Source organism: Larimichthys crocea, chromosome III (assembly GCF_000972845.2).
Source record: "Larimichthys crocea isolate SSNF chromosome III, L_crocea_2.0, whole genome shotgun sequence".
Classification (NCBI taxonomy): Eukaryota; Metazoa; Chordata; class Actinopteri; family Sciaenidae; genus Larimichthys; species Larimichthys crocea.
The window spans coordinates 31,363,336-31,391,225 of record NC_040013.1 but is presented as its reverse complement, the minus strand read 5'-3'; the positions used below and the strand labels follow the sequence as shown (position 1 = coordinate 31,391,225).

The window sequence follows — 27,890 nt, the reverse complement described above, 5'->3', positions numbered from 1 at the left end:
ATCAATACACCAGTCATTCAAGCATTAAATCACCCAATTACTCAAGTGGCTATTATACCACTACAAATGACCACCCTAAAGGTGTCTGTGAAAGCCTAGATTACACGTACAGTGCAAAAAGGTCATTTTCAGCGCAATCTTATTTACACTATTTGTGAAACTGTAAGTAAGTTTATAATCATGCCTTTGGAGTTCAAGTTTGGAATAAATTTCCAAACACAAAAGAAATGAAAGCCTTTTTATATTTACAGCCTCATCTTTTACCTTGATTCAGAGTCTTATTCTTTTTTAAAGCTACTTTAGTGCCCCTAACTCTCAATACGCATCACCATCCTGTGTGGTTGGGTGCAAAACATATAGCACAAACCCCCCACACTTGCATCCTCATGACCTGATATAATGTGAGATACTAACAGCATGAGGAGCCATTAAAACATTGTTCTAGGGTGCCCCACAGAGTACTTTAATTGGGCACTGCACACAAATAGGAATAGGAAAGTGCTGAAAACGATATACCATTGATGGCAGATTTTTCTTTTAACCAATATGATAAAAAAAGAAGTACAAAAAAGTACAAAAGAAATCGGTGCTCTATGAAATAATTCTGCCATCTGTTATTGCTGTGAAGGCAAACCAGATGCTGACAAATGTACCAAAACAGATGAAGCAACATGCTGCACTTAATATTTGTCCATGTGTTTAAACTCTTAGCTACAGTAAGCTCTTTCTCTCTCTCTTTTTTTTTTTGACTGTTTGGGCTTCCAGGAGAAAAACAACCTCTTAATCTTGTTTTGGCTTGGTTCCCAAAGTTCCCGACTCAGCTTTATTTTTATTCACCGTGTTCATTAATTTATTTAAAACATAACCTATTTAACATTTTCAAGTGAATTAAAATGTTGAAAATCAATAATTGCAGCATGCAATTCAGCAGATGTTTTTTTATTGGTTCATTTTTAAATGCAGTCGGGACAGATGAATATCTGGTTTATCAATATCACTGTGGCATCTAAAGGGCAGCTTCTTGTTGAGGTTAAATGACATCCAGCCACGCTGACATTTTAGGCAATTAAGTGAACACAGAAGAAACAAGGTATTTTTTAAGATCTTTTTTAAGTGTGGAGGTTAGTGGGAAACTCACCTTAGAAGACAGAGAGAGAAAAAAAAACTAAACTGATGTTTACTTTTATTCATTGTGCTTGAATTGAGTGTTTCCTGGAGGAGTTTTTTCTTCAGCTCTTGTCTATGTCATCCCCCTTCTCCCTCTCTCACTCCTCTTTTTCTCTCTTCTTTAATAAATCCCTATTGATGACTGAAATGTTTTAGGCCAATATGTCTTGCAGATTTATGAGGGCCTGTGTGTTATTGACTGGATACTGGCTGCACATTAAGCACACACACACACACACACACACACACACACACACACACACACACACACACACACACACACACACACAAAGGCTACGCATTAACTTGGCGGTTTCTAATCCTTGCTAGCTGATGCTGTTCAATAAGCTATTAGGCAGTGAGTGGACATGCATGCCAAGTCCCTCTCTCATCGCTAGCATCCATCAATCAAAGCAGGAACACCCACTAACACACACACCACTATACATACTGAATTGCTCTCCAAGTACCATTAATTGCTCCCCTATGGGTACCTTAATAAGCAAATATAGACATGGTGCCGAAAACATGGTTGACCCAGGTTATTCTGGGGAACAAACCTATAGTGAACCATTTGCCCAGGCCTTACATACGTCTGAATATACTTTTAAGGTGAATGTTTAGATTGGAAACTCATTTCCAAGGTAAATCATGCATTGCATTCCAAATTTAATTGGTACTGGTAAGAACAGCAGGAAATTTAGATATCAAGGTTTCATAATCAAATATTTGCCAACATGAGGGTGCAAGAATATTATACACACAGTATTTTCCAGCTAATGGGCGTGTATGAGTTAATACAGTCATTTTTTACTGTACACTTTATATCTGAAGGATAGGACAACAGGAGTTTGTGAATAGTCACTCAAACTAAAGGGATGTTACATGTTTACCAAGCAACGAAAGAGGCAAAATATTGGCAACAATTCAGCAACAAAGACATGTTTGATAGTCTTGTAAGGAAGGCCATTAGTGTAAAGTACAAAAAGTACACATACAATGCAGCATATACAGCATATTGATTGAGAAATTGAGCTGTTCCTGAAAAAAAAAAAAAAGATTCTCACTTCAAAACACATTCAGCTTATTCCATTTTCCCCCATTTCCTCTCCATGTTTTTAAAAATAATATTTCAGCTCATGTGCATTGATTTTGGATTCCAAGTAAACAGGCTCTCTGGTATACGGTGAAAACACACACAAGCACACGTACCCAAGCTGTACACATGCAGGCAGATGCATGCACACATGGCCACCCACACAAGCTTTCAAACAAACCGTTTGACACATAACCAGCAGCAGCAGCAGCAAATCAATACAAGGCAAGAAACTGTGCAAGAAACTCTCTGTACTGTAGGTGCGTGTATGTGGGGGTAGGTAAAGGACAACAGAATATATAAAAGCACCTTGTGTCTCTCTGGTGTCTCAGAGCCAACCCACAACTTTAGCTCAGCTCACGTCTCTGGTAAGGGCACAGATTGTTTTGACACAGATGTCATTTCAAGTTGGCCGTATGATACATGACAGTTCTCTCCTTTAGATTTAGACATCAACATGAAGAATTTCTACACCTGACTAGATGAATGCACCACTTGCTGGACTGTCACTTGTCTTTCTTTCTTTTTCAAGCTTGTAAAACATGGTGGTGCTTAGGGAAGCATGTCTACGAAACTATCGAGCTGAGTAATTTATTATTATTTTTTTCTAATACATTTTAAGTTAAAAAACAAAAAATACATCTGTAAAATCTGGTGCAAAGAGTTGCTCGAGAGTTTTTACTTTTGAGAAGCGACGAGTCATGTAATCATGTAAACACTTTCCATAGCTCACCGGTTGGTCTGGCTGTGAGCTGCCGGGCTCAATCGATACTAAGTCAGTGGTTTCCAGACTGAAATATTGTAACGAAAAATGATATTGTGAGATGTAGCCTGGCTTTGTGATGCTAATCTGTCTCTCTCGAGTTTCCTTTCTCTCTGTGTTGCTATTTTGCAGTCTTTTTCTTTCCCCCTGCCTCTCACCAGCTGTGATATACACCATTTGGCATCTTTCCACACCGCAACGTCTCTCACTTTCCCTAAACATATGCCTAGGACACCTCTTTTCTCTCTATCCATCCATGAGCCCATACATCCATCGAGGCTACAACACTTGTCATCCATGCAATATTATCCAACAGCCCTCTATATCATGCAATCCCTCTCTTACATCTCCTCTTTGTCTATCTGATATTGCTCCCATCTCTCCATCCTCCTCTCTTTCCTCTACACTAATTCCTTTCAAACAAGTTCATCCCATGTTGCCTCTTGACTGGAAGTACTGCATGTGGTCTCAGTGGTGCTCGGTTGTTTTTGGGAGACATGACTGGGACAAGGAACAGCAATTTTCCACAAAGACTAAGTAATGGCATTTGAAGAGTCCTCCAGAGGGAATGCTGGGAATGATGGGTCATGTGGTGATTTGAAGCTGTGAGCATTTTCAAAACACTCTGTGACTCAGTCTGTAAAATTGGTACAAAATGTACTTTGAAAAGCCTTGCCAGTCTCTGCAGAAGATTAGATTTCATATTGTTATAAAAATGAATTTCCCCTCAGTCTCAGTTTGATAAAGACGGAGGATATGTGTTGAAAAAAAAAACAAAAAAAAAAAAACAGAGAGCACTGCAGTATGGGACTCAACAGTGAAATCTTGAACTTTGTGACTTCTGATTTAAGTAGACAATGCCTCAAAGATTTTACTCTTCATCCTTCTGTTACTGTCTCTGCAGTGTCTATGTTTTCACTAGTAAAATTGAAGTTTCTGGGGTGTTCCCAATGTTAAGCATTGGGAACATCCCAGAGACCATGAACTTTTATGGCCCCATGACCTTTGTTGCATTTTACTATTTCTTGTTTTCTGTCATCTCCCGACTGTGACTATCAAAGAAATGTAAAAAAAACAAAAAAAGCCTGCTGTTGTTCTTTTTATCAGTTGGAGAGTTGGAAGATAAACGGTAGATGTGGATAGTCTTGGTTAACTTTGATAGCTGTGGAACAGAAAACCAATTTTCAAGACACAACTCCAGTCCCAAGTTAATACAAAGGAATCATCATTCCTACAAACATAATTATCCTGGAAAGTTGTCCGTATCTGTAATTTGTGGTTCCTCTGTTCCTTTGTCCTCTAAAATAAAACTTTAAGTTCATCTGGGGAAAACAATGTGAGCACTCTTTCATTAATTCCAAAAATGTGAACTCAACTTAAAAAGGGACATCTCCTGCCTGTGGCTGCGTATTTAGGCTGCAGTAGCTACATTCACAGCATGGTACTCATAAATGTGGGTGCACCCTCCAAAAAATTGTAAAGAAGCTCAAAAAAAAAAAGAAAAAAAAACTTGGCTGCTGAGATGAATCGAACTAAATTGGGGACATATGCAAGTGGTACAGCGTGGTAATTTACAGGATGATCTGAGTTGAACATCATGTTCCTGTCTGAAACACATATTTTTAATGTGACTGTTTAAAGGCTTTAAATGAAATTCGCCAGTTTCAAAATATCCATATTGATCACATTTGTGACCAGAATGGTTACATTACTGAGCCCTTTAGAAGGACATAAACATAATTATAGTGATGTAGCTATTCCTTGCTAACATACATTTAATAATCAATAGAGTAAAGTCAATAGTATTGATTGAGAGTTATTGGGCCTAACTGTGGTATCTCATCACCAATTAACTAATCGATAACTATTCAACAGTCTAGCTGATAGAAAGGAATGAACATTCTTTTACGGGTTAATGTGTTTGTTTCTTCACAGGCGAGAGTCACTCTGCGTGGTAATGTATAAGACATGTGAGACAGTTTTTGTCTGTAAGGTGCCTGTACAGACGGAAAGCAGAGCAGAAACCACCCGGGACAACAAAGAACAGTCTGTTCCAATGGTCCCTCCAGAAGTTTCACATCATGCATGCACACTTAGACACACAAACATAATCAGGATGTGCTTTTGAACCATCCTCACATAGAAAAAGAAAAGAATACATCCAGATAGCACCCTGGACATTTCACACTATTTCTGTCTTTAGGCCCTCGTGACACATCAGTCACAACCAGTGGAGTAGGACATGAAGGATAGAAAGAGCACACGATAAATGTGCACATACATTACACCTATGGGAGCGACACAACACTGATGATCAGGAAAAGGACCATATTCAAAAATACAACCCATATTCTTCTTCCTTTAAAGATGATGAAAATCAAAGACAAAGGGATAGCCACAAAGATGTCTGGCATTATCTCTTTCTTCACTGCTCCTCACTTCAAAGACAGGATATGAAGAATTTACAGCAGTGAATCTTTAAAGCACTCATGGGATGTAGTCAAATCGATGCTGCAGGCAAGACAGACAGAGCTGGAGTCTCACTATCATCAAGACTCCAACGGTCTCTATCATCTAGCCGTCAAATGTCAAAATGGAAGCTAATGAAATGATGATAGCTTGGTCCATTAGTAGGCTCACCTTGTTATATTTTATTTGTTCTTTCCTCTCAACACATTGTCTCGTAAATGTTTGTCTGGCATTTTCATTCCCTCTCATGGGCTCTCAAACTGTCCCCTCTCTACATCTCCGCCGAGACAGATGAATGATGGGTGGAAAACTAGACAAAGGACGGATTTACAATACAGCGAAAGGTTCAGGTCTGACATGCCAGCACTAGTCACGACGGTGACTAATCTTTGATTGTTCTGGGTGCACTGCAGGGCAATTTTCACACAGTGGACAGCTATACTCACCAGAACAGTGACGACTCGTAGGACCACACCTCTCATGTTGTTTTCCAATTTCCTGTCTGTTAGTGTGCCGTTCAAGCCATGGACTGGGTCCCATGTTGCCAGCTGCAATGTACAAACACACAAAAACACACAAAACTGTTAGATTTGCAGACATTGTGGACACTTAGATGGGCAGATGCACCTCAAGCACATGCACAACATTAAAAAGGAGGAATATCTATTCAACATTAGGTTGTTTGCTCTAAAAAGACAATGCACTAAAGAGGAAGGACAGTAACCTGCTAACTTATGGATGTGACTTTTGTGTCAATGAAATTACATCATAAACTTCCAGTCTTTTCTCCCAGAACACACTAAGTCCCTAATAATTTTCTTCATCTATATGCTGCCCTCTACTTTCAATATAATATTGTTTTTAGCCTCAAAGATGAAACTAGCCTGGTTTCCCAGTAGGGAGAGAGGCAGAAAGGAAAAAAAGAAAGTGATTTAGCTGTGTGCTATCCAACGACAAACACACACACACACAAAGCCATACACTCACACTGTGATACACACAAAATCACACGGCATGATTTGTGTTTAGAAGAAAACACAAACACACCAGAACGGCATGATTTGTGTTTAGAAGAAAACACAAACACACCAGAGAAGCAGAGGGCATACTGCAGAGGGAAATATGGGATAATCCATTTTTCTAAAGCCTGAAGTTACTGTTGATTTTGCAATTCCCTGCCAATTCTGATCAATTCCCTTTTGGGACCAGTACTTACTATAAAGCTTTGCTAAACCGTTCCTTTTTTTCCACACCCTGCCATTTAGTTAACATTTCATATCCTGTTTAAAGAATTGTTGACAGAATAAAAGGCAACAATTTAACTCCTCTGATAGGATTACTTTTCTTGCAGAAGTCTTTTTTTTTTTTTTTTTTCATTAGAGGTTCTTGTTCTGCCTGATTTCGATTTCTGTGTGAAGGTGCTTGACATGTCCCTGACTCTCCTGCAACATTTAGCATTCTTATTGGTACGTGACATCTAAATCAACCATAACAGAAAAAACAGTGTATATGTGGTGTGTTCACAGCCCGGTATTATTTTCTTGCTCTTGCTGTAGTAGGTGTTTTCACTTATTTTACCAGATTATACTCTGGACTGAGTGGGTGTGCACCGACTGTTTGATTGACATCTCTTGGACTCTGCTATTACCTTTGTTAGACCTTTTGGGTGGTAATTATTTTAGTTTAACTCACCAATGTATCCTTATATTTATTATTATTATAATTATTATTATACAACACTGCTGTGATTTCAAAGATTGGTGGTTTCTGGCTGCATTTATGTAAATCACACAGACACATCCAGGTAGATTTTATTACATGTTATTCTTGTTTCAGCCTGGAGGGGGAGATGTGGGGCTAGAATCCGAGCCTGACTCCTCTCCCATACACAAAAAATCTGTATATCCTATTTTTATCACTATTTTATAACATACAGAAAGCAGAGGCATTTGTAATCTTCCGTTTCTGTGAAGATGAGCCAGCTGACCTTAATTTTAAAACATACTGCTGTAGACCTTGATCAAAGTGTGTCAATGTGTGTGTGTGCAGCCTATTCTCTCTAAACAGATGCTACCTGTTCCCCTTTTTTTCTAAGTGTATACACACTATCTGCCATGTATGTGTGCATCAAGAGTTGCAAACTTACAAATATGGTGGAGTGGGTGGATATAAAATTAAAAAAAAAAAGATAAAAGACCCACAAACAAGAGACAGGCTGAGCACACATGAGAAGGCAAGAGATAAACAGGAAGAGAGGAAAACAGACAGGGAGAGATGGGAATCACATGTCAGACAAACATCTTGCTGATACTTAGTGAGCAGTGATGATGAAAGACATTGTAAAAGGTAAATGTACATCACAGCAACTGTTCTAAGTGCTTGTAGAAACGTGAGCATGTATAATCAATATTACATTAGCAGGGCAGACAAATGCAACTACTGTAAGACAGGCAAATAGGCAAACACTTGCAGGAAATGAAGCCTGCCATGTATGCACACATACCGTTAACAGGTGAATTTGTGAGCTGATGTTTCTTTGGCTATAGCAGATGCTTCTGCACCCCCCGTCCCCCGATCAGACAAACTTGGACCCGGATTTGATCAGGCCAATAACAAGATTTATTTAAGATGGGACAGATTTGTTATGATGGCCGTGCTGAGGAGTGTGACTTCATTGGCCACTGAACCATTTTCGGAAACAACCAAGATGACTGCGGCTAACGTAGAGTTGTTTCTGTTGGATCTGCTATTACATCAGCATTAAACAAAATGGATGATACTATTTCTTTAAAAGAAGAACATTGATTGGTTGTTGAAAATGCCACACTAACAAACTGTGCAAACACCTGTAGGAACTGCACACATAAGCCAAGAGATAGAAGAAAATCATTCAAAAGGGAACGACTATGCTGTAGATATGTTTATGAAAATGAACAAAACCACAAAATCAAAACAACATCAGGATCAAGTTACGTTGCATTACTTAACTTTGACAGGCGAATCTCAGCACTGGCATGGTGTTGATTCTCACAATTATACTGTGACATAAGCTCACCAGAAGCAGGTAAATACAAACGTAAAAGAGCAGGTGCTTGTTAACGCAGGCCCCACACACACATCTACACAGGCACACAAAAACAAGCCCCACAGGGACATGTGTGAAACACACACACACATACATACAGTATAATATGCCTGTGTTGTCTTTGTCTGCCCTTCAGTCAAGAGAAAGTGACAAACGTGATATGCACACTAGGTACACTAAAAGAATGTAGATTTGGTTTGAGGGAATGTTTCCTTTCCAGAACCTGCTATACATGCAGAATAAGTTCAACAAAACAAACCAAATAAAGAAGAAAACCCCTTTTGCAGGTATCTGTTACAGATCACTTTATTTGGTGACAGAGAAAGAGTACTGAGACCAGACTTTTTGAGTTGGACCGGGAGAAGTGTAGATAAATAAAGCATGACAAATGCAAATTGAAATGGTGTTGTGGAGCAGCGTGTGCTCCCCTATCAGACTATCCCGTTGTTTACTTCCTGAAATCTTGACCCGTTCTTTTGATAGTGCGGCTTATTTGTGGCAAAGCCCTGAGGAAAAAGTAACAAACAGTCAAATATCCTGTAAGTAAGTGAACCTTAGCAAACACACCTGCCACAGCACACTGTATCCCAGGCTCATACTGAGATGTTTAGCTGCATGGCACTGAGCCCTAACCCCTATCTTTAAAGTCAGTGTGAAAGTACTCAGGTAAGAGTTATAATTACAGAGCTACCAAATCAAAACAGTGTGGTTTTGTTTTATTAGTGTTTCTTGTACTGGCTCTATAAGACTCACATTGCCTTCTGCCATCATTTTACCCTTAAGCAAGGCACTTAATATTGATTCCTCTGGACTGCATTAATAAAACAAGAGTTCCTATAAAGGCTACTTACAAAACTATGTTTGCCCCCTATTGCCTTTTGCTCCAGCTATCAGTCAATAAAAACACATCTGTTTTAGCTTTTGTTGAGGTCCTAAATCCCTTAGTCGCAGTGTTCAAACTGAAGACTGTGACTGTGAACAGAGAAAAAGGATGAATATTAAAGAATATTCAGCAATGAATATTCTGCAATGGCCTGTAATGAATGAAGCCTGAGCTGCGTTTCCAACAGTGTTTAAACAAAAATCAATAAGTTGAGGAGAAGCACATTAATCAGTCGAGCACTACAGTAATCAAAGACACTATCAATCATGGGCAAGCTGGCTTTGTTTGCAACTGAATAGTGACTTTGCAAACAGACATTCAAAGCACGCATTAAAGGCGCGTTTAATTTCACTCTCCCTCTCTCACTGTGAATTGACCATGATGCACTGTGGATTTTAAATTGTATGATTAAATGATGACTAAATGAGTAATTTAAGCCCAATTTCTAGAATGAGGAAGGTGAGGGTTCAGATTATTATCCAAATTGCTCTTTGTAAACAAGTCCTGGATGTGTCTATATCTGGGAACACACAGATCATTTTAAAAGGCCAAGTTGAGGAAATTGGCCTTCATTTTCATAGCGAGTTCTTAAACTATTAGCCCATTTAAAAATAACGTGTTTAATATCTGGTTCTTTCATATTGTAATGACTGTTTCAAAAGCTGTAAAGCTGTATCATGCTTTCACTAGAAATTTAGCTATACAGTATCTGTGTGAATATCTCAGTGAATATTGCTGATAGGAATGATGGCCTCAGGAGGAGTACGGCATAGAGTCAGCAGCCATATTAGCAGCAACTATAATTCAGGATTTTGGTGGCTTCACTGAATGTTTCTTTTGGAAATCTGCTTTATTTAAGCACCTTGTTCATTCCTTTTTAGAAAAGATTACTTTTATTCTTGTGCATTATATGTCGCTGTAACATTGGTGCAATTTCACCACTAGGTGTTAATAAAAGCTACAAATCATTTAATTCCCTTTAAAATACTTGTCTGATATCGGATGAGGATATCGGATGAGGAAGAGGAAAGTAAGTCAGAATGAAAGAACCTCTCTGCGATATTACAACAATAATTGGCTATGCTACATTATCTGAATGTCTATATTCCCACTCTATATTTATATTATTTTGACTTTCATATAACAGGAGAGTGTGAAGGCAGCCTTGCATGTGTGTGTGGAGGTGCACATGTGAGTCAGGAGCTAAAATGGCAGCCTGGCTAGCCGAGTGGCCCACTGCCTCTGCTTATCTCCACAGCTCCAGATAAGGGCTCATTTCTCTCCGACAGTATGAAATAAATGTGCATTTGTGAGTGCGTGTGTGTGTGTGTGTGTGTGTGTGTGTGCATATTAAGTGAATGACCCACTGTGCTTAGACTGTTACCATGTAGACTTGTGCTTCAAACAGTGCCATTAGCATCCCACAATGCTTTTCTTCCTTTTCATCTAGCACTATCTCTATTTTCCTTTTCTCTCGCCCATGTCCCTCTGTTGCTCATTTACTGCTCTGTGCTCAGTGTTTCTTTTCGCTTTTGACATAAGTAACTTCTTACCGCTATTTCCTCTGCAACAGAATCTGCTAATTTAATCATCTAAATCTGACTGACACATAGTCTCTTGTGTGTGCATTCACACAGGAACAGAACTCTAAGCCAAGCGTGAGGACACATACCACCACCTAATAATCGGATTAAATGTGGTGTAGAGCGAAACTGAGATGGAAAACAAACTATTACAAAGCTAGCTGGCCAGCGAGCACCAAACTCCCCAATTGAGATGACATGTACTGAAATATACATATATATAATTAACTTATTAGTAAGGGTTAGTTATCAAGCTAAGCTAATGGTAAGTTAAGTAGTTTCATCACAATAACTGAATTAAAAGCTGTTTTTTATTTAGTTTCAAATCTAGTCACCAGTGATGCGCGGGTTGATCCAAATTGTGCGGGTGTCACGAGTCACCAAACAATATTTTTAATGATATTCAGGTCGCGGTCGGTCGGGTCGTTTGAAATAAAGATGCCGAGTAAAGTTTTGTAATTTATGTAGTAGACTTTTCAGTGAAATGCACAGACTTTATTGGCTGAATAACTGGCGCGAAGAAACCGGATTTTATTAGGCTACTTTTAAATGAATATAATAACTCGGTAATGCCAGTTTTATATAGCCCGATGACGCTACGAAGTTAATCAAGAGTAGAGACTACTTTTTAAAATGCGGGTCAGGAAGCGGGTTGGGTACAATATTTCACAATTATTTGCTGCGGTCCGAGTTTGGGCGGGTTAGTTTAAAACGTCAGTCGGTGCAGGTCGATCAAACATGGACCCGCGCATTACTGCTAGTCACTAGTGTACCGGCACAGCTAATGGAAACAAAACAAATAGTTCCCACAAGAGACTCCCACAAGACACATGCAAACCAAAGAGAGAGCAGACACACACACTGCTACTATAATATGAAAGCTTTCAAAATATTTCTATCAAAGTTTAAGGGCACCACATTAAAAAAGAAAATAAACCTAATTTTTTATCTCTAGTGATAAAGTTCAGTGAAAAAATTGCAACTCTCCCAAAAGCTAGAATTCAATGAATATTAATGCCTGTAAAGCCATCAAGAAATATGTTTGGGTATTAAAATGTTTTTTACTCTCATCATTTGTGTTCCTTTTTTTTTTTTGCCGTCATTAGAATCATCACGCCTAATGTGATGGCAATAATCTGAAGAAAACAATGCATGTAGCATTGGTAAATTGTAACTATATTGTTAATGTTGTTCTCAGGGGGGTGGGGGGCTGGGACAATGTTGCATCTGTAAGAACAAACAGATATTCAAGAAAACAATGATGATATAAATAAGTGTTGATTTATTCATATCACTCTCACCAGCAGCAGATGTTTTGCAGAAGTGATAAGTGAGATTTTGTATATCTCACAGCGGGGAATTATGTTTTTGCATCATGGCTTGATGTAAGTTCACGTTGTTCATTGTTTCCTCTAGTCATTTGTTTTCATTAGCTCTTTTCTTTCTTTCTTTTTTTACAAACATTGCAGCTAGAATTCTTTTTTTTTTCTTTCTTCAGAGAACGATGGCTTGTACATGTTTGGGGAATACAAACATGACAGAGAGACTGTGAAAAAAATGAGATCAGAGCTTATGAGCTGTCAATAAAGTTGAGACACACACACACACACACACACACACACACACACACACACACACACACACACACACACACACACACACACATTGGGTAGTGTGTTTATATCAGCATCATTAGGCCTTGGTGACCCAACAAGCGGTCTCCATTACAATAACACTAAAAAAAAGAAGACATACTTTAGTCACCTTCCCACATCCAACGTCATAGTGATCATCTAATACTACATACACACACATACAGCACAACACATGGACCTCGGGCACTTCAAGGGATGTGTAACCACACACATTTAAAAGTAATTGGACCATCGACCGGTACTGTGTGCAGAGCCATTCACTGTTACAGCAAACCCTTTGCACTCTACAGAACGCACCCATCCCACACACACACAGATGAACACAAACCACGCGTATATGGACACACAATCAAACAGTGTCCTCCAGCATAAATGGCGTCTCAGAATCAGTGAGGATTATTTTAAGGCTTCATGCATCTCACACATTTTCCCCCCGTGGCAAACACTTCAAAGCACACTGTTCAACAAAACTGTGGCTTTTGCTCTGATTGTTACATACAGTATATGTCTTGTAGCGGTTCAAAACACAATCAATAGTGGGTGACATTTTAAAGCAACAGGGCTGGGAACAGTGTGTACAACACTGACAGAGATTAGCAGCTGCGACAAAATCAATATGCACAGGAAGTTCTAAGAAGTAGAACTATCAGAAAAAGTATGAATAAATGTTGTCAAAAATCTGTCTACACCACCTCAAATTGCTTCTAGTAGACAAAAAAAGCAGCTTTCCATGAAATTGGACCCGGCCAATTGCTGGATTACCTGCAGCACTTTCTCTCCCCCCATATCATCAGCTCCACCAGTGGAGGGAGAGATTTGATTTTGGGCTTTCTAATGTGGCGCAATATTGAATTGTTAGTGGAGACTACTCTTATCTCCTTGTAGTTTATCTGCTTACTCTTCACCAAAAGACACAAATATACAATATGATTTTTTTAGCCCTCCATTCACAAACTATCTCTTTTTCTGTGCTAACCTTGTTTCATCTGCCAAACACTGGTGTGTTGTTTCCAACCTCTGAAGCTCTGAAACTTCTGTCGTCTTTGCCAAACCCTCATATGTCTGCCGTTGCAGCATAGAGACAGTAGCCAGGCACAGACACAGACAAGCTGCTGAGGAGTTTCACCACTCCTGTTTCCCACTCTCTCCTCCAGTGTTCCCCCAACCCCCTCTTTCTCCCCTGCTGATGAGTAACATGTGTGTTATTGCAGTCTCCAAACAGCTTGCACACCAAGCCTTCCTTCTGTCCTCGCCCCTGTCTTCCTTTCCTTCAATCCCTCTTCCAATTCTTTTCAGCCCACAAACCCTTTTTCTATCTCCCCCCTCTGTGTCTCTGTGTCCCCCTCTCTTTGTCTCCATCTTCTAACAGAGAAGGGACAGCTTGTTGCAGCAAGCAGTCCAGGCTGCACTAGTATCAGTGCTCTGCAGCACCAGCTGCCTAATCTCAACCTTATAGTCTGTGTGCTCATCCATTTTGCTCCCTCAGAGAGAAATAGTTCTCTTCCAAGTGTATTGGACTCTAGTCTATTCTGGTCTGAATGTGTGCCCACAAAGGTCTCCATCTGCATATGCACATCTCTAATATTGCACAAACTCTATTCTCTTAATTCCCATTTTGATTCACTTGCTTTGATAGGCTTTGTTCTAAATTATTCGTGCAATGAAATTATACATAATATAGAAAACTATGTTCTATTACAATGTAATAGTGGATTTGATAATGAGACTACTACCTACAAAGCAATTATATTTGAAAAAGCCACTTAGGCAAAGTTCTGCCCAACTGCTTACTTCCGTAATAGGATTGGATTTCAGGAAAACAATTACAACCGCAAAGAAAATATTGCTGGCAAATTAATGATAAAGTGTGTAATATGTAAGCTAATAATGTAAATGGAAACATGGTCCATTAGAAAGAGCAGGTTTTTTTTTTTCAGGTTGGGTTGCATTATCTTCTCAACACATAGGGAAAGAATTGACTTTGCAATTTTAAAAATAATTTAGACACTGGTGAGAGCCGAGACAATTCTCTCTCTCTCTCAGAGAGAGAACAGAAACGGTAAATGTGAGATTGACATTAAAATCTTGCAAATCTAGAATCCAAAAACAAGCCATCACTGTTAAAAACAACCACCACCTCCAAATCTATGAGAACTTTATATGACAACACTTCAAAACCTGTCAATTGATAAAGAGAAAACACATTTTCATATGTTAGTACATCATTGTCCTTCCAGCCTGTAAATTATATTTATTCTTTGCTATGTATGCTTATAATCAGATCAGACAGCATGAGAAAGGGACCTGCGATGTTCTCCCTGTGCCTCAGCACATCTTTACCCAGCACCTGTTGCCATGATAGATCTTTACAAAATGCAAGACTTTGTGGACTGAACTTCAGATTTTCATTTCTAACTAATAATGTCAACAAACATGCTAAAATAACCTTTTAGCTACCCTCAAAGCAATTTTCATATAAACATCTTTAATTGCACATATAAGTCAGGATAGTTTAATAAATTGCTTCAAGTCAGTGTCTGGATCTGGTACTGGCATGAAATATTACAGGGTTAAAGGTCTGTATGGGGACCTTTGTGAATAACTAGGTGGTATTTTCCTTATGCACTGCAGTGGCGAGCATATGGGAGCAGTAAGAGAACACAAAAGAACAGTGAGAGCTGAAGTGTATTGACGGTAGATGATCTGTTCACGACCTGAGGTAAACTGTACATTTGGTTCTAGTGGATCACTCATATGCTTTTACTCTCTCTCCCTCTCACACACACACACACACACACACACACACACACACACACACACACACACACACACAGCAGTCTAAACTGATCATTACAAAAGCGACAACAACAAGCTCTGTTCTGATTTCCCAGATGAGCTGCAAGCTGTTTTATTGCTTGCTTGAATTGTTAGGAAGATGTGTGTCTTTGTTTGTTTGTGTGTGTGTGTTTCGTGCGTGCAGGTATGTGTGTGTGTGTTAGGGAGGGTTAGATAGTGTTTTGATGAGTTTGTGTGTATACACAAATAAAAGTTTCTGCTTAAATGTGCTTTCAAATAACAAACTTGAACTTATTAAATTACTAAACAATTAAACTGGATTATCATTTAATATATTGTCTGTCTGCTTTTAATTAAATGAGAAAACAAGGTTTTGTTAATATCGTCTCAATGGAGTTTCTAGAACATCTTTTTTTCAAATCGATTAACCTCTGTGTTTGAGATACGTCTGGCAAATGAGAATACATTTGTTTGTGCAAAACTAAGACATATAATAGAGTTCCATGGGCATCTCTGCAGAACGAAATGCATTACAAATTAATTATAAGGTGTTTACATAATTTGTGTTTTAATTTCTGTATGTGTTTATTGTTTTTGTCTTTTTTGTTCTCTTAGATAGGAAATGAGAAAAAGACTGGGGGAGAGAGCAGCAGACAGAAACCGAATGACAACTGCAGAGCAGACAAAAAAGAGAGGATGGGGGTAAAGTCATTTAAATAAAGATCTCTGTCAGTGCCTCCACTCTTCCCATAGGAAAATGAGGGGAGAGATGTCAGACAGCACCGTGTAACAATGAGGAGACTGATGGAAGACTGCTGTAAGGTTAAGGATCCAGTAGGGAATACAAGTGTAACCTGATAGAAGTTACCTGCAAAGTTCTTCAAGTATTAACAAGAGGAAAAGTTCCCAACTTTATTTGTCTGTTGTCTCTTTCACTTTTTTATAACTTTCCCTTCTTCTTTCTTCCATCATTTCTCCATGTCTGTGTAGTGGGTAGGCATATGTCTCTATTAAGTCCTTTGGGTCCCTCTCCTCTGTTTGCCATCCCACTCATGAATGCAGTAAATTACTAGTTCATTCTCATGTGGTAGTGTGTGTATATCTAATATCTACCACCTGTGGCTTCTCTTTATTTAAATCTGTTTAGCGAGACTTCATATGCACATAGAGCTAAAAAAAATCATGTAGGCTGAGATTGAACATTGCTGAAAATGTATGCATACCTACTCATGAAAATAAATGCATAAAAATGCATGTACAGATGAAGAAGTAAATCCCTCAGGACTTTTAAGTGATTTTAAACCCAGCAGGAATACGCCAAAGTCATTAAATACCAGCAAGTTATAAATGATACATGCACATACATGTGGGATTATAAATAATTAATGCACATATTCCATCATGGAATATATGTAAAATGTCACTTAGAATTGTGGGAGGCAACTTTTTACTTTTGTCTGCAAAGGCTTTTTTAAAATCAGATTCATCAGGGTGGGATTTAATAAAAGAGACGAGTAATCCACTAACATGGACAGGTTTCAGTCATCACACCACAGGTGATAAAATCACCTGCAATGAAAAGATGTTACATTATGCAGGTATAGCAGTATCTACCTGAATCACCACTAAAACTTTGTGAGTCACTATCTTAGAGAAGCAGCGAACCATAATCCTGCCCAAACGTCTTTTGCAGGGTCTGCATAAAGCTCGTAGACAAACCCTGAAGTAGATGGATTTTGGTTTTATAACTGGGACTGCACCAGCCAGTTTTACTGTCTCAATGTCTTCTTCCTCTGCTTCTGCCTCTTTCATTGCCAACTACACCAGTCGGTTGTGTACAGGAGGGGTGCTTCAAAAAGCAGCTCACAGCAGGGAACATTAATAATAATAAAAATAAAATAAAAAAATTAAAATGTATTAAGCCTCCAATGTTCCAGTGAGATTGGAATTATTGTATTTCTGGAATAACTATAGAGAACATTCTTCCAGCAAATATTTTGGGACATTTGGGTTTTCAAGAAATATGTGAGATATAAAGGTAAAATATTGCTACAGCATATTGCATATGCATTTGAATTCAGAAGAATACATGTTTAATATGGATGGTCTAATAGTCAAAATTAGCACACTACTTTCATTTGCTTAATTGCACAATTACAATCATCCATCACATTAACATCAATGGCGAATTCAAGAATGCAATTCAAATCACATGGTTGATTTCCTGCAGTTTAATTACTGTTAATGGTTATTAATAATCCCTATGATCTACTATGTTATCACGTATTCACATGCAAGCTGATACTTTGTGACTATGTCTCCAGGACACGCACACACAATACCTATTTTTTACACTTCAAATTGTGGGGGATTTGTTGCATGCAATCCCAATATCATCACCGATCAAGTCCTGCATTTACTGTGACTCCACCCTAACTACCTGTTTTACTCAGCTGAATCCTGCAGCCTTGCTCGGGAAATAAAAATGACACCTAGCAAGTCAATTTACACAACTCTAGCAGCTCTCAGACAGTTAGTCAGCGTGTCAATCAGTCTGACAGCCAATCAGTTCATTCAGTGCAGTGGACAGTAAGTCAGCTATCCAGTAAGCTGGTCACTCAGTCAGTCAGGATGTGTGACTGGGTTGTTAACACCTTGACAGGTCTGGTAGACAGCTGCCTGCTAGACATCATGTACTGCATCTCTGAAGAAACACACACTGACATCTTCGTTCTGTAAGATTGTGAGCGTGCGTGTTGGTTTGCTGCACGTGTGGCCAGTTAGGGTCTGTTTTGCAGCAGTTGTGACAGGAGGATACACTTGGTGCTCTTCACTTCATGGCTGTCCAACACTCTTTTTCACACACACACACACAAACATACATTCAGTCTTGTCAACTATCACCCTGATGGCTGTTGTTCACCAAAAGCCTGTCCCTTAGCCTGATAGATCCAAAGGCATTCGTTTTGTTGTGTTACCACATCTTTTGACCTACACTGTGAACTGAGGATCGAGCGGGAAAAGACAGAAAACTGAAAGCAAAGATCTTGGATCTTAGAAATTAGAATTAAATTCAGGGCGCATAATGTTCTTCTCTTTGTTCTCCACATTCCCTGCCTACAGCCTTCCTGCCAAAAAAACCAATATATATTTTGCACTGCATTGGGAAGGACAACGTTTACCCATTCAGAATATCAAATGCTAAAGCAGTAAAGGTTGGAAAAATTACTGGTGGTGGTACGTGGTGACTTGGCAGATGCACTCATTGAAGAACTTTTGAAAAAAAAAATTCATTTAGATACCTTACTCAAGGGCAACGCAGCAGGAGGTGTTGAGAGAGTCCTAACAAATATGTTATCCTTACATGTGTCCTTCACAGCCTGGATTAAGTGCAGGGAGGCAGCCAGCAAGGAGCCCATGGGAAGTACAGGGAGGCCAGCTGGGGTAAACATCAGCAATAATCAGTAGAGAAGTTAGGTAAACACACACGAGGAGAGGAGAGCTTATCCTCAAGCGAGTTAGCTGCGGTTGCGACATGGCGAGTGAAGAGGGAGTTAGGGAACTTTAGATCGAGTAGAACGGTGATGGTGTTTGTGCACATTAAGCTCGTGTGTGTATGTACTCAATGTGTACACAGTACGTGTATGTCTGTCTGCTATGTACATAACTGTATTTTCTGTCAGTCGGATTCATGTGCGTCCGCGGCTATGTAAATGTCTTGCATGTGTACGTGCAAGTGGGCATGTGGGTGGGTGGGTGCGTATTCACACACTTGTGTATTTGTGATCCACAGAGGCATGCAGTGTGAGGCAGAGTCTGGCTGCTGTAATCCGAGGTTTACACGCTGTAATGCTGCTGAAAGCCTGCAGGCCGGGCTGGCAGAGAAGAAGACAGGGAGAGTGAAAGAGAGAGAGAGAGAGAGAGAAGGAGGGACACTATAGACAAGACAAGAAAGAGTGGCTATGGGAAGGGCAGAGATTCTGTAAGAGGCAAAAATTGGATTGATAAATGGAGAGGAAAGTGAGGAAAGGAAAAAACTGATATTAAGACGGATACGTGCAGAAAGATACATTTGAAAAAGGAGCAAAAAGGTGTACGGTAGGAGAGGAGGTGGACAAATACTATTCATATCACTGAAGATTGTACCTTTTAATGGGACATTGGATGGTTATAAACATGTCAAAAAAAGAAAAGACAAATAAAGAAAGATGGAAGTCAACTTCTAGACCCAAAGCCCCATGTTTTGTTGTTTGCTCGGCTCTAAATATAATGTGTAATATATTTTTTTATAGACTTCATTTGCTGTGAGTGCAACATTTTGGCTGTACTGCGCTTTGTTCTTTGTTGTTCCATTTACAATGATCATTAAAAGAAGCAGTGTAAGATTAACCGTTTAAATTATTAATGTCAATGCATTCCTTTGGTGTGGGTGTGCAGTTAGGGTTAGCCAGATATGTACAAGTCGATATTTAATTGTGAGTGTTTTTTGGGTTTTTTTTTCCAGATGAGCTAATTAGAGAGAGGTTAGGTTGCAAAAGCTATTTTGTGAGTTTACTTGTCAAAACTTTTCTGCCCACGCACCATCTGGCAAACGGTATGAACTGAAAGACTATATTTTTATTTTAATCAGATGATATTCTTACATTAATATGGCAGTTTTAACAATAAAACATAAAAAGTAATGGGGGATAAATAATGTGATTTGATCAACACCTCATACAGTTAATTAGGTAATTCCTTGGCTGAAGTGCTGTTGAATAATCAGCGATACTGACTCTAAAAAAAATCACAGAAATCAGTAACGGGCGGTGCCAGAAAGTCATCTTCCTCAAATTGAAGTACTCAGAGCATGTTTACAGGACACTGACAAGCTGACAATCGTGTGTTTGTGTTTTCAAAGACCTGAGATATGTTTCCATTCATCCACTTAGATGCTTTTTTGAAAAACACATTTTCAGCAGTAGAAAAAAAGCTGACTGGTTGTGAATGAAAGCTAAGTAAAGAACAGGAGGAACGCACAAAAAAAATAAAGCGTCACAAGACCAGCATTAGCATGGATGTGGTCTGAGGCTGAAAAATTATTAGGCAGATAGACCAGACCAAGGGCATGGCATCGATCAGACACTTTAATATAATTCAGTGGGTTTTGGTCCTAAAAGAGCAGATTGCAAAATCAGAGAAGGCAGAATGAGAAAGAGAGAGAACGAGGCTCAGGATGAGATGACAGGAAAGGAGATGACAGGAAAGGAGATGAGAGGAGAGGAAATGAAATGAGAGAGGGACGGACGACAAGAGGTGGAAGAAGAGGGAGGGAAAGATGGATGGCATATCAAACCAATGCAAATCTGTTCCCCCTACTGTAATCACTCTAGTATGTGTAGCCACACACACACACACATACACACCAGAGCGTACACGCTGTAAATCCTTCTTGCCTATGCTTATTAAGCCTATGAGAAAATCTACTTTAGGCATGCGGTGATTCAGTCGTAGATTATTCTATGATTGTTTGGTGTCCCCTGATAGAGTGAGACAGGCTGTGCTGTGTGTGTGCATAAATCAGGGAGTGAGGTAGAAAAAAAATGTTGAAAAATTATTAAAAAAGTTATAAAAGATAAACAGAAATTAATTTCCTTATTTTCAGAATTAAAGAAAAACAGATAAAAGAAAGGTGATTATAATAGAACAGCACACATATACGTGCTTTTTTTTTTTTTTCTTCCAAGGACAAGTTGTTGCAGCAACTGACTGGACACATTTTGATTAGTAGATAGCTTGCATTCAGTATTCAGTTTAGTTTAATATATTTATCCTTTCCAGGGTCACATCGACTACATGTTGGGCAGGAGGTAAGGAAAATTACCAAGGACAGGTACACAGTTATGTATGTTTATGCATGAAATTGCACCTACAGTATATGCCCTTGTTTAAGGGCAGGTTGCAGCTTTAGGTGGGTTGGAGAAAATGTTGTTTCCCTACTCATATTTCCTTGGTAAAGTGGTTCTTACGGGGTTAATAGCTGTCCGGGGAACTTTTATTATGCGTATGTGTGATGAGAAAACTTCATACTGAAAATGAGGTCTTAGTAATTATGGGAGGGGGGGATAATTGGCTGGTGTTCTTAATAGCTTTGTGGCGAATATTTACTGATTATTCAGTGGAAGAGTGAAGAGGCCATGATTGGCCTCTAGAGGCAGGATTACACTGAAGTCATGCAGCTACTCTTTGTTTCTCTAACCCAGTGCACTCGTGAGTCTCTAAATTCATGTAAACACTTTAGAAAGCAGTTTGAAATTATTGCTGACTTTACACTTTTGACAGCATGACAATTATTTATCATTTATATTTATACAGAGTACATAACACAGGGACAGAAAGGCTGTTAGGTAAGCATTTTCTGGTGTCTCAACATCAAATCAAGACTTTCTTATACAGGAAATGGTGTCTTCAGTGTGGTGAGGAGGCAGAGTTTTACTGATGAATTGGTGGCTAAAACCCACAATGAAACAGGGGTTGCTCATTTTAGAAAAGGGGATTATGTGTCTGGTAATATAATGGAGTTAAGGACAGGATGTTGGAACCGGGACTTTGTGAGACCATGATGGGTCCCATCAATTCACACAGCTCCTTCATCAGTTCCATCATTGCAGCAGCCTCTGCTTCTGCTGGTACCGTCAGGAATACTTGTCAAAGAGCCAGCAAAGCTATAGCTTGAAGAAAAAGTGGTTAGTTATGGGAAATCTGCCAGTTCCCTGAAGAGGAAAGGTAATATCAGGTAATGCTACAGTGTTCGCTCACACATGAGTGAAGACACCCGTCCAGTTGGCCACAGCCTCTCCTAACACAGCTCAGTTTCATACTGCGCCTCTTTATACCCTTTGCACGTTTGGACTGTTGGTCCAAATCTATTGGCAAATTTAGTCATTACACTGCAATTTGTCAGATTCAAGCAGCTTATATGTATATTATTACTTTGTAGCCCCTCTCCATCATTTGTCTTTTCTCCATTTTTAGGTGAGCCTGTGAAAATGGGGCAGTGAGGTGTGTACCTCTCCATTGATTTTTGTCTTTGTACCTTTGGTCTCTCTTTTCTCTCTCTCTGCCTGTGTATGGTTTTGTCTACACAGGTTCCTGTCCACCTGTTTGTCAGCCCATCCATCTTTGTATTCTTCAGTTGGACTGCAGTTAAAATGTTCCCAGCTGGGCAGCATTGCATCAGTCTGAGCTTTGGCGTGGCAGTGCGCTTTTGCTGTAGAGAAGCAAGACCCTATCCCTGAGAAACACATGATTTCTTCTTTCTTTTTCCTTGAGCAGTACTTGTGCTCTGCCTTGCTTGTCTCTAGACATTTACTATTTTGTCCTCTACCAGTTTTATTATTCACCTCACTTAATGTCTTTCTTGTTCTGTGATCCTTGATCAATCTCTTTGCCCCTGAAATGCTCCCATTCCTGCCTCAAAGTTTCGGCTGAGGTCCTTCTCTCTCTTCACTGCAGGATGGTGTGTTTAGGTGTGAAAGACACAACCTTGGTGTCAGATACCACTGCTCCTTCGCTCTCTTTTCTACTCTACCAATCTCTCCCTCATGTTTACAACCAGGTCACAGGCAATTAGGCCTTCCCCTTAGCTGTCCTTCACATTCCTGCTCCTGTCAATCTGATCCATCCATCAGTCCATCCCTCCACTATGTAGCAAAGATTAACCCAAGGACTGACAAACCACCTAATTTCCTTATTTCTCTTTTTCCCCCATCTATCCATCCATCACTCCACCTCTGTACTCATCCATCCGCCATAAAAACATTAGCTTGAAGGGGTCAAACATGGCTTCTTCTTCATATTTTCTCCTCCCTCCATGCATCACCTCCTCCTGTCCTCCCACAGAACTCAGACTGGTCCCCCTACCACTTTCTTTTAACTCCCTGAACCTTTATTCTTCCATCCACTACACATACCTGTCATATTATTCTCTCTTAGAAGTCAAAGTAATGTTGTATTGAAAACACGACATCCCAGAGACAGAAACCTTGGGCACATTTCCTCCCCCTGCTTGAATATAATCAGTATTTCTATGCAGTGGTCTGACTTTGTTCAAAAGTCATGGAAACAAAAAAACACACTTCTGAACAAAAAATGGAGATGTATGGCTGTTTTCTGTTTTCTTTCTTTTAGTACCCTGTGGTGTAAAAAAAAAAAAAAAAGGTCTGTTAAAATGCAGACAGCGACATCTCATACTTCACTGCAGCACAGTGGTAGAGCAAATCAACAAGGTACGGGTTGGTGAAGGGGGCTGGCATCTCAGATTTATAATGCTGACTTCCTCAGCACCCTACTGTATGATTTTTCTTTTCATGCACAGGGCTTATAATTGTGCCTACGGTATCCTAGAAATAGCTAGAGAGCTGGATGAATACTTTGCATGCACGCACAGTTGCACTGCTATTCTTTCATCCTTTCTTTCTTTTGTTAGGCGTTTCTTTCTTTCCATGATACCCTGGAAGTGGTAACAGCACATCGACAGCCGAATTCTGAACTTCATTATATGCATCCACCTATACAGTTGGAGCATTTTTGTAAAAAAAAAAAAAACTTGGTTGCCTTATGTCACTGCACAGAATCTGTCTTGGCTGAGACACGATACAGGATTGACAGTGGAGCACCAGGGGAATAAAACTTCTCCTGGCTTGTCTCTACAAACACAGAGGCAGATGAGTGGCTGCTGGGCTAGTGTTTGGTGTTACCCATACTGTTTACACAACGGGTGTTATTGTTTGGCACCACAACAGATTTCCCAATGGGGTTTATATGACAACAGGTAATAGTTAAAAATGCTGCAACTCCTCTGCGTCTTCATATTTGTCTGCTTCACTTATTTGCTTATATACTTCCCATCATCTCTCTCTCTCTCTTTGCTTTCTGATATCTCTTTTGCTCAAACATACACACAAAAAAAAAGTCACGTGCTGCCACACTTAGCAGATCTAAGGATACCAGAGGCAGTTTGTCAGCCTCAATTAGTGTCCACTGCGCTGTAGTCACCCAAAATATAACTTGCTGGTCAGTGCATGTGGGTTCTCTGATGATTGACACGACCTTCCGGCTAAAATAAATCGTTGACATCAATCAAGCCATGGAAGAAGCTTGCAAATACTCAAGTATTCATTAGCTCACAGGGGTAAAAGCCGTTATCACAAAGGTTGTAAGAATAGCTGCTTAGTGTGTTCCTGCCCCCTGCCACACTTAGGACAAGATAAAAGATAAGATTGAAAAGTGAACCCTTAAAGGAATATATTTAAACTTTTTTTTTCTAAGTATTCTTGTTTGCTGTCTGAATGGGAGCTAAATGAGACTATTAATATTAATTTATCTATCCATTCATCCATTATTTATAACCGCTTATCTGTTGCAGCGTCGTGGGGGTTGGAGCCGATCCCGGCTGAAATTGGGCGAGAGGCAGGGCACACCCTGGACAGGTCGGCAATTCATCACAGGGCTGACACATAGGAACAAGCAACCGTTCATGCTCACATTCACATCTACGGGTAATTTAGAGTAACCTAACTTGTAAGTTCAGTAGCATGGTCCATGACAAAGCAAGAGGAAAACAAAATATCCTACCACCTATGCATCCACATATTACCTGGGTTTTGTTTACGGTTTTTACGGCATGAACGGTTAGCAGCCTTAATATAGGGGCAGATTAAATTAGCATCAATCTTAGCATCTAACAACACAAAGAAAAAATATTTAAAAATACACACAATTAATTATGTTCTTTTTTTGTATGATGTAGATGTAGGTTTATAAAGTTAATTAAATTTTCTCTCCTCTCTCTCTCTCATCTCTCTCTCTCTCCGCTACTTCGCTCTCTGCTCTTCTCTCTCCCTCTCTCTATATATATATATCTAGATCTAGCTCTTCTCTATCAGCTAGAGATATCTATTCATATATCTAGGATTTTTTATTGCAAGCAGAAAGCACAAAAAAAAACATTGAAGGCCTGGTTGTATTGAAGTGAATGTGAATTCCACAACTGCCCTTGTAATACAAGCCAATATTTTTTTTTTTCCTTCTGTGGATGTAGTTTATTCCGATGAGCAGGTTTAATGTATGCCAACGCCAACTGTTTGCTCCACCTCAACATCACCCAGACTCCAACCAACATTTTAATTCGCTGCCTCTTACAAGAGGGCATAGACCTAATTGTATGTTTTTAAATTATTCATTTAAAATCTTGAATAAATTGCTATATTTGCATGCTGGAAAAGTTTGGAGGCTTATCAGGACATACGGAAAAAAATGGTTCGGATCAGAACATTTGACATTTGTTCTTCTACATGATGATATCAGGAGATACTTCACATAACATCCCAGGAGGAACCGATACGAGAGGCAGATAGAGTGGAGAAAAGAAAGACTGAGGGGAAGGAGAGGTAAAGGACACACTCTCTGAATAGTCTCTTAGTAGGCTAAGTATCTCTGTGCATGTATGCATGGAGGGAGAGGCTGTGATAGGATTTGTTCTCTCCTTAAAAAAATTCAACATCTGCTAACCCATGAAGCTTGAGAGCACACACATACCCACACACACCCATACACAAACTGCTATCAGGTGAGATGAAGAGAAGGAAAGAAGCAGAGGGGAAAGAATCTGTGAAGCAGGTCAAATCAGCGACGTCCTCAGTTTTTCCCTTTAATTTCTTTTCCCCTTTCCATCTTCCTCCCCCTCCTCCACGCATTTTTCCTGCATTTCCCCTTCACTCTTTCCCCAATCTCCCACCTGCCCTAGAGGTGGGGGGGGGGACACGCTGAATAAAGATACATGCAAATCTACCTAATAGGACGGAAAATTGGAGGGAAATAGAGATCTTTCCCTTGGAGATATTTTTTTCTCTGTCACTATCTTTCTGCCTCTTCACTCCTGTGCCTGTTTTCACCCAGATTGGCTTTCTCTTTCCTTCTGATTTATTTACTTCCCCTCTTACTTACTGTCTGTGTCTCATTTTTCTGACTCACACAATGCCCATCTTTAACATGTGACACATCGGTACCTCCCTCTCTAACCTCCCTATCTTTTCACATCACCCTCTTAGTCTCACCCTGCAGGATTTTTTTTTTTTTACATAATTGTAATAATCAGTTCGAGTGGTGATGCTCCTCATCTAACCTCCCTAAAATAGCACCGGCTAACTTGCCCTTTAGAGCTGCATCCTCACTCTTTTGTTCCATCATCAGAGTATGTGTGAGAGGCTGCAGTACACAAGCAGCATGCTGTGCGGAAAATATCTCAGTTTATTAAACACCTTATTATGCTCATTTCCTTGTTAGCAACAGTGGCACATTAGATTTTATCAGACATCTTGATCCGACCTTCAGGTCTCATTTAGTACAGTGTCATTGTTAAACAGCTTAGGAAGTTTGCACAGACTATTTATAGACCTTTATGTGAGACTAATCCTGGTATATGTTGTATATTTACTGAAATCGCTGCTTCAAGTGGACTAATACACGTTTGTGTTTAAATTTGAATCATATAAGAAGGGATTTTCTGGCCATGCTAGCTAGGTATGATGATGTCAGCTGGTTGGTCAGTCCATCTCTTTGGTCCAGTCTGACATTTCTCAACAATCAGGCCTATTGGATGGATGGTCGATTGATTTTTCACCATACATAAATGATACACTTGAGTTTGGTTATTTTCATCTAGTGTCACCAACAGGTCAAAGTTTTGACTTACTGCTTTTACTTATTCAGTAAAATATTTCATCATAACATAACATCTACTTGAAGGATTGACACAAGACTCATAACTTATGATTTCAGTTTTTCTGTCTTGTGCTAAATAGCGAATGTTAGTAAGATGGTAAACTTGGAACCAATCTTGGAACCAATCGACTTTTGTCTGATGATGATTTAGCCTGTGGGGGCAACAGCCAATATTTCTGGGTTCCCACTGGATATCTGGAAAATGCATAATGGATCCCCAGGCCAAGGCTAATACAAAAACTGTAGTCATCAGACAATATCAGTTTCCAAGAATGAATTTTAGTTAATGTTTTTTCAGTGTCAAAGTCTTGGTCCCTTGTCTGTATTCATGTAGATAGATTGATATTTATAGAGATTACTTACATGTTGACATTGCCATTGTACGAAAATTAGCAGTGCCTACTTTTCATTGTCATTTCATTCATTACACATATTTTAGACAGGTTGGATTCCTACATTTGATATCTGGATACACTGTGAGCATAGGACAGTAACAACTGAACAGAGACCAGCAACAGGATATTAGTTTGTAAGCCAATAACAGGTGAGTGTTTGAGAAGTAACCAAAACAAAAACAGCAGGAAGTTGCTCTCCACATGTCTTCAGCACTGTTTTGTGCCAGGGTAAGAC

At 39.4% G+C, this 27,890-nt stretch overlaps 1 protein-coding gene across 5 annotated transcripts in view; it reads right to left on the bottom strand.

The window, feature by feature from the left end:
* grid2 (glutamate receptor, ionotropic, delta 2) overlaps positions 1–27,890 on the bottom strand; it is a 420,953-nt gene that overhangs the window by 92,889 nt on the left and 300,174 nt on the right. For all 5 annotated transcript variants that reach the window (XR_003462339.1, XR_003462340.1, XM_010731260.3 and 2 more), the window contains exon 9: positions 5,942–6,043. Coding sequence is in view for 3 of the 5 variants with exons in the window: in XM_010731260.3 (XP_010729562.1) it covers positions 5,942–6,043 (102 nt within the window). In the remaining 2 variants the exon portion in view is untranslated. The remainder of the gene's footprint in view (positions 1–5,941; positions 6,044–27,890) is intronic.